Consider the following 12,684-nt stretch of genomic DNA (forward strand, 5'->3'; position numbering starts at 1 on the left):
ATCAAAACTTTCATGGTGGGAGGGAAAGATTGCTGACAGATGTTTTACAGAAGGAAAAAGAATAATCACATGGTTTTAAATGAAGTCATTTACAACTTCTGGGAGCAGTAAAGCATTGTCCTAGGCATCTCCATTTGTGGCAGATCGCCAGCGGGCTAAATGCTGCAGGGTATTAAAATGCTCTACCATACCTAGAAGTCAGAGACATACAGATCAGACAATGGAGGCACAGGAGGAGTAAAAAGAACAGGAGTACTTGTGGCACCTTAGAGACTAACAAAAGCTTATGCGCTAATAAATTTGTTAGTCTCAAAGGTGCCACAAGTACTCCTGTTCTTTTGGCGGATACAGACTAACAGGGCTGCTACTCTGAAACAGGAGGAGTAGTTCCCTTCCACCTTAAGAAGCTTTTTGACCAGATGTTTGGCTGGGCTTGGGCTGCATGCTGACTTGTCAAATACTGGGGGAGGGATTTGCATGAGCTGCTAAACATTAATTTTTGCTAAATTCTGCAAAGTAAAAATATAGGGTTCTTTTCAGCCTTATTCACAACATGCAAACAGGAAATTTTTGTGCAATCATTACATTTCACCTGACTAATGACCATGTAGCAAAATGGAGGTTTCTGTGCATGATCACAAGAATTCAGACGGGTTCTTCTTTTAATTCTGTAATATTATTTTAGTAAATTTAGTGCTCATGAAAGATTTTGGACTGAAAGTCCAGGAGACTTAACATCCTCTAAGCAATACTTAGATTATGAGCTTTGCAGTACAGAGACAATCCTCCTTAGTGTTTGGAAAGTATTAGAGGGGTAGCCGTGTTAGTCTGAATCTGTAAAAAGCAACAGAGGGTCCTGTGGCACCTTTAAGACTAACAGAAGTATTGGGAGCATAAGCTTTCGTGGGTAAGAACCTCACTTCTTCAGATGCAATAAGTGAGGTTCTCACTTCTTCAGATGCAATAAGTGAGGTTCTCACTTCTTCAGATGCAATAAGTGAGGTTCTCACTTCTTCAGATGCAAGAAGTGAGGTTCTCACTTCTTCAGATGCAAGAAGTGAGGTTCTCACCCACGAAAGCTTATGCTCCCAATACTTCTGTTAGTCTTAAAGGTGCCACAGGACCCTCTGTTGCTTTTTACAGTGTTTGGAAAGTGGATACTATTGTAAACAAATAATAATCCTCTATCAACAGAACAGGTATGGCATAGGCAGCAGTACTGCATATCCTCTCCCACATTGTCCCTCCACTCTGTCCTCAACATTATACTCTTGTGACCAATTTTAGAGGGAATGGGTGATTTATTCTCCTGCCCATTCCATCTTTGGTTCCTGTGTTAAGGCTACTACTAATTAGCTCCAGAGTGAAATTTTGCCACCACAAGGAAAGCAAAACTTTCTAGGCTATTTTCGTTATCCAAGATGAGTTAAATGCAATGTATTAAACACTTTTTTTTTTTTTAACTGCGCCTTTATACGTTTGGTAAAATTCGAAAATATTTCTGACTTGTGTAGCTCTAACACAGACATGCAAACACATGAGAATTGAGAACTCCTGGTCTTGTGGATAGGTTGTTTAGGCAGCTCGAACCAACTATTCTGACATAGTAGAAGTAATTCAGTTCCTCTTGGATCTAAACAACCTCTTGGTTCAAAAGCAACACAAATGTACATTTAAAAATGCATTTAAAATTAACTTTTCATTCCAGTGCTGCTTTGATATATTAGAATGATTTCTCAAATATGCTGTAGAAAGGTTAAAGCAAAGCAGCTCCCTTGGCTGTGGAGCCAGGAAGGAACTTGTCTTCACTTCTATTAGTAGTATATATTACCTGACAAATATCTCATCAGCTGTGGAAAGAAGCAGAGGAGTTGTCAGCTACAGCGTGAGGCCCTTTCACCTAGCCTGAGAGTGTGCTTCTTTAATAGGAGACAAATAACAGCCCAATCCTACTCCCATTGAATTAAGCAACAAAAAGTCCTATTGACTTTCACTAGAGCAGGATTGGGCCATAATGAGTACATTAATCATGCCAGTTGTGGATCCTAATTATATTGTTGATTTTTTTTTTAAATTATGTAAATAACTTGTGATATTCTTGGCTGTGTGCATGCAAGTGAAGGGACCCAGATGAACACTTTTGCCAACTGAAATTAATGCAAAATCTCCAGTTGAATCCAGTGTTTGCAAGACCAGGCCTTCTGAGACTTGATAGCAGATAGAGGTTATAGGAGACTGGTAAAAAGAGGAGATCTGTGACAAAATTTCAGGGAAACAAAGGTTCAGACAGATAATCTTGCAGTGGGGGGTGGGTCTCCAGAACACCTGTTTAGTGTAGTTCAATGAGGCGAAGAGAAATGGGAAGCAGCAAATCCTGTTCCCGCCCAAGCTGTAAGATATGGATAGAAAAAACAAAACTGGAAGGAGCCTGAAACTACAGGACAATCGGCATGAATGGGGTAGAGGAGTAGTTGTTGACTATCCATGAGGTACAACATGTAGTTATGAGGGAACTTTCAGAGATCTTGTTCTGCACAGGTAGTTTGGTACTTACGATACACATTTTTCTTTAATTTTTTAATAGTTTCCTGAACTGTGATACTGTAACCATGTCTCCTCCAAAATTTTACCACAAATGTACCGGTCTCTGTATATGCATTCTTTAAATGCAGGAGAAAGGAGAATAGAACATGTCACTAAAGCCACCGTTTGCTACGAAAATATGACTGCATTTTATGTGCAATTTTGCTGAAATCAGATCGTTTATGCCAGAAAAAAAAACTTATGTAAAAATTTCAACAAGCTTAATGGCATCTTTAATAGAGAGATGTATCCTTTGGAGACTACAGGCCCCATCACATAATGCCTGCTTAGAAATAGGGGAGAAGTTATTTTGCAATATGAAATCTAATTTACAGAAGTAGCAAGGAATCACACAAAGTTTCATACAATATTTGGCGTAGTAAACATTTTTTGGGGTGAGTGTCTGTGGTGCATCTTTAAGATGCAGCCCAGAACTCTCAGCCAAGAGAGAGGAGGGCTATGGTGGATTTAAGCCATTTTTGCACCTTCCTGATCCCGGGCCAAGCTGGGGGCTGGAGAGACACCCTCTCTCTGAGTAACTTGGGCAGCCCTGGGGCCCAGTTACAGCTCCCAGGGCTGCTCTATGAGCTACAGTGCTGCCTAGAACCTCCACAGTGCTTCATGCGATGGCCCTGACCTGGTTACCCCCCCCTCACCCTCAGCATGCCCCACAGGCCAGGGCTTGCAAGGGCATCCTCAGGAAGCAGCCTTAAGGCTTTTAGTCTTCATTCCTGCACTAGGGGAATGCTCCCTTGGTTGGATACAGGGCTCTCAGGGACCTTTTATGCAGCTCCAGCCCTTTTTTCTGTGTAAAGGGAGGAGTATGAGGATCTCACCCTTGGTATCAAATCCCAAATATTACAGTCCTGCAATTGATTTACCGACTGTGCTGTACTGTACATGGCTCTGTTACTGCTTAAAGAAGCAGGAATCTTTGGGGCAGGGGGAACACACAATTAACTAGAATCAAATTCTGTAGCATTCTGATTATACGTTTAAACATTTTACAAGGGAAAGTGCACGATGATATTAGCAGAGAGACTTTTACTTAATTATTGTTAAAACGGAGGTGCTGCACATGGACAATCCAATTACTGTACCTGAATAATCTATTTGTAGGATGCATCAGTTATTTTCTGGTGGCTGGGTTTGAGCTGATAAGAAGGGAGGGATGGACACCAATCCAATCTTTAAATGAAATGTCTCCTTTTGGCTGATTTTTCCCCCTCCCGTGTCCTCCTCACGTTCGGTCACTTAGCAGTAACTGAGCCCATGGCAAGGATGAGTAAAAACCATTTTTTCCCCAGTTTCTTATTCATGTCTTATTTTTTGGCTCATGACCCTAGAACCATTCCCCCCTCCCCCCAGAATAAAAGAGCTTGAGTGTTAAACCATAGTCTATTATTGCTCTGAATTTGTTGAGTTAGCTGAAAGAGGAGGGCTGTATTTAAACTGTGGCCATAGGCACATCAGTTTCTGGGCATTCAATGTTATGTTACCCTGTATAGTTAGTTTAGGCCCAGATCCTCACAGGTATTTTTGCCCCATTAGGAAATTAGGAACTTAAATACTTTTGGGGCTTTGGGACTAAGCGTCTATTATTTAGGTGAAATTTAGCACTACACAGAACAGCAGCACAACCTGTATAAGTACTTGCAACTTTCTCTTTAATTAGTGCTAGTCTGAAATAGGAATGAATTGTCCTGGCATGTGTATTCACGGTAACAAAAGGCTCCAAATTTTTATATTATACTTTTACTGGGATGGCCTTGTAAAATCACCATGAGAACAGACCAGCTGTGGTTTCAAGATAGTTTTTGAGAATCAATATCTAGGTCTGTTTTTGAAGGAACATAAATGCCAGATTCTATCTTTACTCTGTCTGTGAAATGTAATGAATGATAACTGGAACAGCTGGCATTAGAAACAAATTGGCAGACTAAAATATATTTATTGAATGCATAAACTGTTCTATCTAAAGAGAGAAGCGTATAATAGTCAAGTGTGCCCATTTACCTATTGGCAAATGGTTTCAATTAAAAAAAATTGTCCATTAGTATTCAGCATGCAAAAGCTGAGAAACAAATGTATTAGAATAATTAGCATCATTAGAAAGAAATAAACACAAAATGAATTTAACCACTGATTTTACCAGCATTATATAACACTGGTAAAGTGACTACATTAATAATGCAAGCTTGCCTTCAGTATGCTTAATCTTTTAGTATGAATGCCAGGGATGCCTGAAATTAACCTAACCAAGGACCCACATTGGTAACTTGGCTGGTATGTGAGGGGCTGGATTAGAGAGAGAGAGTGTGTGTGGGTGTGGGTGTGGGTGTGGGTGTGGGTGTGGGTGTGTGGAGAGAACTATGACCAGTGGAAATTTCCCTGTGATCCACTGCAGTGCTCCATGTAGAACTGAACATGGTCTGTACGGGGGACTCGGACCAATGATCAGTTAAGTTCTTCCCAGTGGAGTTCGATAGAGGACACCAGGGCCCGATAAAGAGACAGGAAGAAGAGAAAGCAGGGAGGGAGTTCCCTGGGAAAAATTTGCAGAATCCCCTGGAGATGGGGAGGCAGGCTAATCTGGCTGAGGAAAAAAGCTGAGGGAGGGGTAGCGGTGTCTCCTGTGGCTAGCCCTGAGGAGGCAGGGCAGGCAGGCAGCCAAAAGGGAGGAAAAAGCCCTCTGGATTAACAGCTTGGGGAGGCCTTCAGAGGAGAAAGCCCTGTAAGGCACCACTCTGTAAGGGTGGGAAAGGGACTCCACAGGGCCCAAGTAGGGGTGAATCCTTTGCAGAGGTTTACTTTAGATTTTGGAGTCCAAGTTTGAAGAGGAGCCCAGGTGGGGCAGAAGATTGTGTTCATTATTCTTAATTTGTTGGACACTACTAGTTTGGACTTTCAGGATGCTATTGTGCCAATGAAACAAGCCCAGAAGGGTGTTATTGTCATGAGAGAGTTATGGAGTCTCTGTTCAGGAGCTTTAAAGCTGGAGAGTGAGGTGGGACCAGCCAGCAGTGCCATGGATGGCTGCATGAGATGCCTGTAGGCGCCAACTTAATTACATGTGGGACAGGGTTGTGCAGCCATAGAGCCTGCTACCTACTTATTCCAAGGGACTCCCTCACCACCACTTGGAAGCATGGTAAAGTCATAACTGTTTCCAGCCCAGCTGTCAAATGTGGCCTTTTAGAGGGGTTCAGTTTCTGAGCATGCCCCTCTGCAGCATGGTGCACCACTGCCATGCCATCCTCAGTGTCCCTGCAGCTTGCTGGAAATAATCTACTCACAGCCACTAGTCTTGAAAACAAGACTCCACCTCTTCTGGGATCCACTTTATTCAGCATGATCCAGCTCCCAAAAGAGCCTCCTTTTTGTTCACCCCTAGGTTTAGGGTTTCCACAGCCCTCCTTTCTGGGATTGCTTGGTTCAAGGCCTGGTCTCCACAGCCCCCAGGCCCGCCCCATTAGTTCAGGGTTTCCACAGCCCTTTATCAGTGTGTTTGTCCTGGCAGAGTCCTCCTCGTAGCGAGCTCTCCCTCATTGGGCTTGGAGCCTCCTTTTTGATTCACACACCTAGTCCTCTTCCCACGTGAGCCTAACAAACACGCACCTGTTGGGGCCAGCTGGGAGAGAGAGGAGCCTTGCCCCTCCCACTCTCGAAGGCTCCTGGGTCCAGGCCCTTAAGGGAACAATAGCCTAGCTTTTTCCTATATCTTCCCCGTCCCAGACACAAACTGTTCCCAGGGACCATCTTCCTCTCACCCACTGTCCATTTGAATTATTCTGGACACCTTGAATGGGGTAACTGGCCTCTCAAACTACCTCTTCTTGACTTACAGGCCTGTTCAATGCATTGCCTGACATTTCTCTACTTGAGAGTGAGGGAATTTTAAAGTGGTCATGAGTCCCAAAGACACTTTGCAGCTGTCACCATGGAGATGCGGAAGGGCCATGTACTATAGTTAGTCAGAAAATAGTTATTTTTCCTGCAGAAAATTTTGACTCTTTGGAGAAAAGTAGGGTGAATATCGGGGGGGAAGGAATAATATTTTGTAAACATGGGATTTTTTCAGTAAAAATTGGTTTAAACTGAAAATGAAGGGGCTTATCAATAGAGGAGAAAAGTCAAGAGGTTCCTAAGCTACAGGTCTCAGGAGGCACCATGGCAGCATTTTCAAATCAAAATATTTTTGATTTTGGGTGTTCAGTTTTTCAATAAAAAAATTCAACATTTTTTATAGCAAGCTGACACTTCATGAAAAATTTCATTTTGTCAAAAATCCAATTTTCCATCAAAATGTTTTGACAGAAAATGTTCAACCCACCCTACATATAATGTAAGTCTCTTCTCTGAGTCTGCCCTTCCAAGTGCTGCTGTCATGGGGTGGAGGATGAGAGCAGGATGTTTCTCTCCAGACCTCGGTCATGAGAACTCTCAAAGCCCCATCAGTAGGAGCAGATGAGGAGGTTCCCTGCATAGCAGCAGACCTGATGGGAGGATGCTCTCTACAGCACCCAAACTCCAGTGGGAGGGAAGAAACTCATCACTTTGTTCCCAGATAATTAAAGCAGTCACGCCACAAGCTTGAGGGTTGAATAGCCTCAGCAGTGAAGAAAGAATATGGAGTTGCGACTCCCATCATTCACATATGTTGTCATCTTCTCCCCTACTCTGGCCTCTCAGTTCCACAAGTTTCTGGTATGGAATTACTCTTCTTCCTTTTGACTTGAAGAACCCAGCTAACTTCTCTTATTATGTATTGGCCTGGCACTTGCCCAGCATCTGTGGCATTCTGGGGTTAACACTCAGAAGACAGCTAATATTTTAGACTGAATAGAACACTTAGGAGTATCTCCTTGACTTTGTACAGATTGTGCATATGCCTAGGCAAATTGAATACATAGACATTATTTATATAGCTACGCCACTATAAAAAGATAATGTAGGAAATAATGATGCAAGCCCATAAAAGGAAAACAAAGAAAGCAGTTTAAAAAAAACACACACACACTGAAGATTGTCTTGCAAGATGAATTTTCTTTTAAAATTTGCATGAGCTTGGTAATGGCTCATTAAGCCTGACCATTAACATTAGTTTGATGAAGCTGGTTTCTAAGTTTCATTTAATCATCCAGCCTTAAAATCTCTGTGGTGTAAAAGTTATCATGAGATGAGCCGGTACTTCTCTTTTTATGACTAATAATAATGGCACTTAACACTTACTGAATATAGAACTTCACAAATGTTAACTGATTAGTCCCCACAGCACCCCAGTGAGGTAGGTAACTAAGCATTAATTAAATGAAGAGAAAGGAAGTATTATTATGATTAAGTTGAATCCTCAAAGCCTTATTCAATTTTTACTCCAAGCCTGATTCCAATCTCATATCTGTGTCATTAAGGAACCACTCCTTCGATATCAGCAGTGTTACATGTGTAACATTGGTGTAATTGACATCAGGATCTCTGTTCCTACTCAGGCAAAACTCTATTGAAGTCAGTGGGGCTTCTGCTTAGATAAAGAGTAAGTGTGAACTTCAGGGTTTGGTCTTTTATCAGTAGATGGAGAAACTAAGGAGAAAAAGATGGGGATTTGCGCAATGGCACAGAAGGAGTCATTTTCAGAGTCAATATTAGAATGCAATTCCCAGTACTGTGCTATCATTCAGGAGATAAAATGGGAAATGTAAATAGTTCTTTAAAAGATTGACTTCTTGTATGCCCTTTGAGAGGGGTTTGTTACTATAAGTCTAACACAGATACTGCTGAGAACAAAGCTATTTACCACACTTGTCTATGTATTGTGCAATATTTGTTTCAAATAATGGGTTTGTTGGATCTATTCCTATGTCTAATAATTTTATTTTTGCAATATCAGATTATATGTAGTTCCTATTTTGAATACTGAGTAAAAATTACTAATCTTTTCTTTAGTCTCTTGTGCTGAGATAGATTAAAATATTTGTTTTTGTTTACAAATTTTTTGAGTCAGGAATAATGGTTCCATTGTGTATTAAAGTGTTTCCCAAAGCCCTGCTTTCAGTGAGGAGAGAAACACCTGATTCAGATTCAGACTATCACATTCACAGAGAGTATGTGAGTAGCATCTAGGGAGGTTTTTGAGATTATGATCCTGTGCTTAGCACAATAATGAATTAGTTTTCTATTATTTCTGATTCTCAGTTTGATCTCCGTCAGGAGAATTTTAAGTTCTCCTATCTTCCATTCTTATTAGTCTGTGTCATGAGAATGAGTTATTATAGATTTTAATTTGCCTTATATAGATTCTTCTTCTCATTATACATTCTTGTGATAATACCTGTAACAGCAAAAATTGGCACTTTATTAATCTATTCTCATGATAAAGACCTGAGATGAAAAACATGTATAATACAAACAATCAACTCTCTAGACACACTGAAGATTTTAATATGAACAAGAAATAGTACAGTAGTTATCCTTTCTTATGGTAAAGGGCATGAAACACTCTAGACTTGTTCTTGTGATAACCCGAACATTGTAATTTTGTTGTTCATCTTGACCACTGCGGCAGGCAGAGCTGGAAATATTGTATGTAATCTATGGCCTTCCTTAGACAATACATATATAGTTTTAATCTATATAGCTCCTCCGTTTTAGGTGTATTGTGAATTAATTACATTTGAGTTGTATGCTATATCTTTAAGGCTCTAATTTGGGTTTGTTTGTTTTACTGGCCTCCAGCATTGCAGGAGAATGTGTTGATTGGCTGTATAATGTTCTAACAGTGAATATCCAAAATACATGAGCATGTACTAGCTTCAGTAGAGATTTACATTCAAGTACCTGAGCATATTTGAATGGAAATTTTAAATGTGGAATGATGGATTCCCCCTAGAACTGTTTCTCACCAACATTTTATGAAATTGCTTGAGAGTGTCAAAGTACAGAACTGAATTCAAAGGGTAAGTTTTTGATACACTATCTAGGAATAGCCACACTTCCATTATTATTAATAGTTTATGTTGAAAATATGCCAATAGCAGGAGAGTTGTGGATAACTGAAAAGATGTACTGAAAATGTATCCCCAAGTAATATCATTGAGCTATTTGGCATTCTGCTTAGAAAAAACAAATTTGTTTATATCTCCCCCCCCCCCCCCACGTATAGTCTTTGGAAGATCAAGTATGGGACCTGTTACGTGAAGCAGACAAGACTGCAGAGGAAAACAAAGAGCAAAGCCAAGTGTATGATGCCATGGCACAGACTCTAGGGGATGCCTGGGATGCCCTCATCATTATGCTAGAGAAGCGAAGAGCACTTCTGAAACTTACTGCAGTATTTTTTGAAAATGCTCTGGAGGTTTGTATTTAAAATGAAATGCTGTTTAATTTGAAACAAATCCCAATTCCTCCAAGAGTTTGTTGCATTCTATTTCTGATGATGCAAAGGGCCAATTAAAAAAAAAAAAATCAGCCGCATTCCTGTTTTTGGGTATTCCAGGATGAAAATGAGCAGAACATTTAGAATGAATATCTGTAAAGATGTGATGTCTCTTACTAATGAGTTACTTAAAAAAGTAGTAGTAATGAAAAATTAAAAATTAGTCTGTTCCTATATACTGCACTGGGCATGGACATGACCTAATAGATCTCTTTCATTGTCTAAGATTCAAATTATTTGACTCTTTGAGGGCCAAATTCTTAAACCCATGACTCAAGGCTGTGCATTAAAATGTGTGTGTGTAGTTATCATAGTTGTGCTTGCAAATAAGACCATTGCCTGTCTAGCCATCTGAGCACAGACAAATAAGAACCGCATGCGCAAGCATGCAAAGCAGCACAAAACCAGAGTCCAACTCCTGGAAGATAGGAGATTAACAACAATTCTCCCAGTCTTATCCCTCTCCCAGCCTGCCCATGCCCTTGTATGTCCCACCCCTACTAGCTTCTGCACAGACAGCTCATGCAGGGTACGACTCCAACCCCATGGGTATGTACACTCCCTGCACAACCCACTGAATTCAACTATCCCTTGCCTTTGCAGAGGAGTGGGCTGGATTTGCCCCAAAAGTTGAGTGCACAATTACATGGGGCTCTCAAGTCTTTGTTTCAAAGAGTTTACACATGGCACAAGACGAGGAGTGGGAGAACAAGGGTTGTTTTAATCCACCTTCTTGGACCCCAGATCCTGGGGCTGGTGGAAATTAGAACAGCAGCAGAGCTGAGGCAAATTCTGCTGATTCCCAATAGTATTGACAAGCTATTCCAGCAGCCAGGGATCAGCCAGATGCCCAGGCCAAGTCCTATCATCAAGGAGCCAGGAAGAGGTTGGCATAGGAGCCACTATGGTAACTCACCACCTCCATAGTGTTCCCCAATGCAGGGGAAATCCTTAACAGACTGGTTGAGCTGCCTTTTAGGCTGCTCTGTGCCATGGGAAAATATAAAGCAAGTGGAGCAGGGCCAATGGTCTGGCCCATTATGTTTAGTCATGCCTAGGTTAGACATAAATGTCAATTGTCCTATAGACTTAAATGACAATACTAGAATTTTATTTTTGAAATGTTTTTCTTGTAATGACAACATGCAATTCTGTGAAATCTTTGCTTTCTTATGATAAAGCACAAATATTATCTCAAGGATATTCTTTAATGAAAATCAAATTCAGATCCCAAATGTTGAAGCATAATGGATTTGTTGTATAGGATAAAGATCATGAGTAAAAGGTTGGAATGTGAGAATAGGCAAGCAAAGCAGAGAGCTTAATTTTCATATTTTTTAAAGATCATCATAGGTTTCAATATCCTTGATGACACTGAAGTCCAAGTGTGAACTTTCATGATTTGGTCTTCCTTAATTTAGCAATCCCGTTACTAGAGATGGCACAAAGCTGCAAAATGCAAGTCTAGATTTTGAACAACCCAGTGTTTGATGTGGTCAGGTCTGGGTGCTGGTCACACTTATAGGGATAGAAATCATCTGCAGAATTTAGATTCTGGTCTGGGTTTGGATGCTGATCCAAAGTTCAGGGGTGTTTGGAGTCAGGGTATAGTAATGGCTCTAATAATTACAACTAAGCATTTATCCCACTGAAGGAACAGTATGACACCAGAACTAGAATATACAATTAACCAAAAGAATAACTTGATGTAAGCTGTAATGTTAATTCACTGTCACAAATCTTTGCTAATGCAGTTAAGGTTGACCAGCAGTGCCTCGTACCCTTCCAGAACATCAAAGGCACCTATACAAAACCCCCAAAATACTAACTTAAAGCACACATCAGCACTTTCTATGGCTTGTCAGCTTGGCTTGAGCAACATCTTCATTCCAATTTTTACCCTAAATAACTTTTTAAATATGACTTCCTGTATCTGAGATCAGCCCTAAGCAGGTGATTTCAGTTTAGAGAAGTTCAGAGTCATAGTTGACCAACTGTGTACAAAAAGTTATAAGAACTGTAAAATGTTGACATCACACTAGGTGGCTCTATCTCCAGAACCCCTAGATCAAATAACCTCAATTTTGGACCATTAACTCTCCCCTGCAGCCCCAGGAGACCCAGCAATTTTCAGGACAATCTGAGGAAGTATTTGGATTTTAGAGCCCTTAGAAAAAACAGCTGTTAAGCAGTAAGCTAGTCTCAACCTTAATGATCATGGTGCTATGACCTCACTGTAATTTGCTTATTAATGTTTTACAATAACATTAGTGAGTTTAAATTTACTACCAATTTTTATCTTCAAAAAAATCAGATTGAAGATTGTATCTGCCTCCAAAGTTTTCCCCAAATATGGCTGGAATTTGGATTTTAATATACCAGAAAGGATAAGGAAGGGAGCCTTGAATAAAATCTGATTGTGAGGGGGGAAGCTTCATTCAATATCTGATTAGGGGGATTTAAAACAAAAACACACTTTAAAATTCATAGGGGACCTTTAAGAGCACTTTATCAATGGACTGGAGGCAGAGAAACCATAAGAGAGAAGCAAAGCCTCATAAAAAGACAAACTAATCATAATCCCATCAGAAAACATCCAAGACGACAAGGGATCGATTCAAATCTGAACCTCATGAAAACAGAGGACAAACAGCTGCTCCCAAAAAATG

At 40.5% G+C, this 12,684-nt stretch overlaps 1 protein-coding gene across 5 annotated transcripts in view; it reads left to right on the top strand.

Annotated features, from left to right (window-relative positions):
• CCDC141 (coiled-coil domain containing 141) overlaps window positions 1-12,684 on the top strand; it is a 154,291-nt gene that overhangs the window by 25,376 nt on the left and 116,231 nt on the right. For all 5 annotated transcript variants that reach the window (XM_054044492.1, XM_054044489.1, XM_054044490.1 and 2 more), the window contains one exon: window positions 9,743-9,934. In XM_054044492.1, the coding sequence (XP_053900467.1) occupies window positions 9,743-9,934 (192 nt within the window). The remainder of the gene's footprint in view (window positions 1-9,742; window positions 9,935-12,684) is intronic.

Source organism: Malaclemys terrapin, chromosome 11 (genome assembly GCF_027887155.1).
Source record: "Malaclemys terrapin pileata isolate rMalTer1 chromosome 11, rMalTer1.hap1, whole genome shotgun sequence".
NCBI classification, from domain to species: Eukaryota; Metazoa; Chordata; order Testudines; family Emydidae; genus Malaclemys; species Malaclemys terrapin.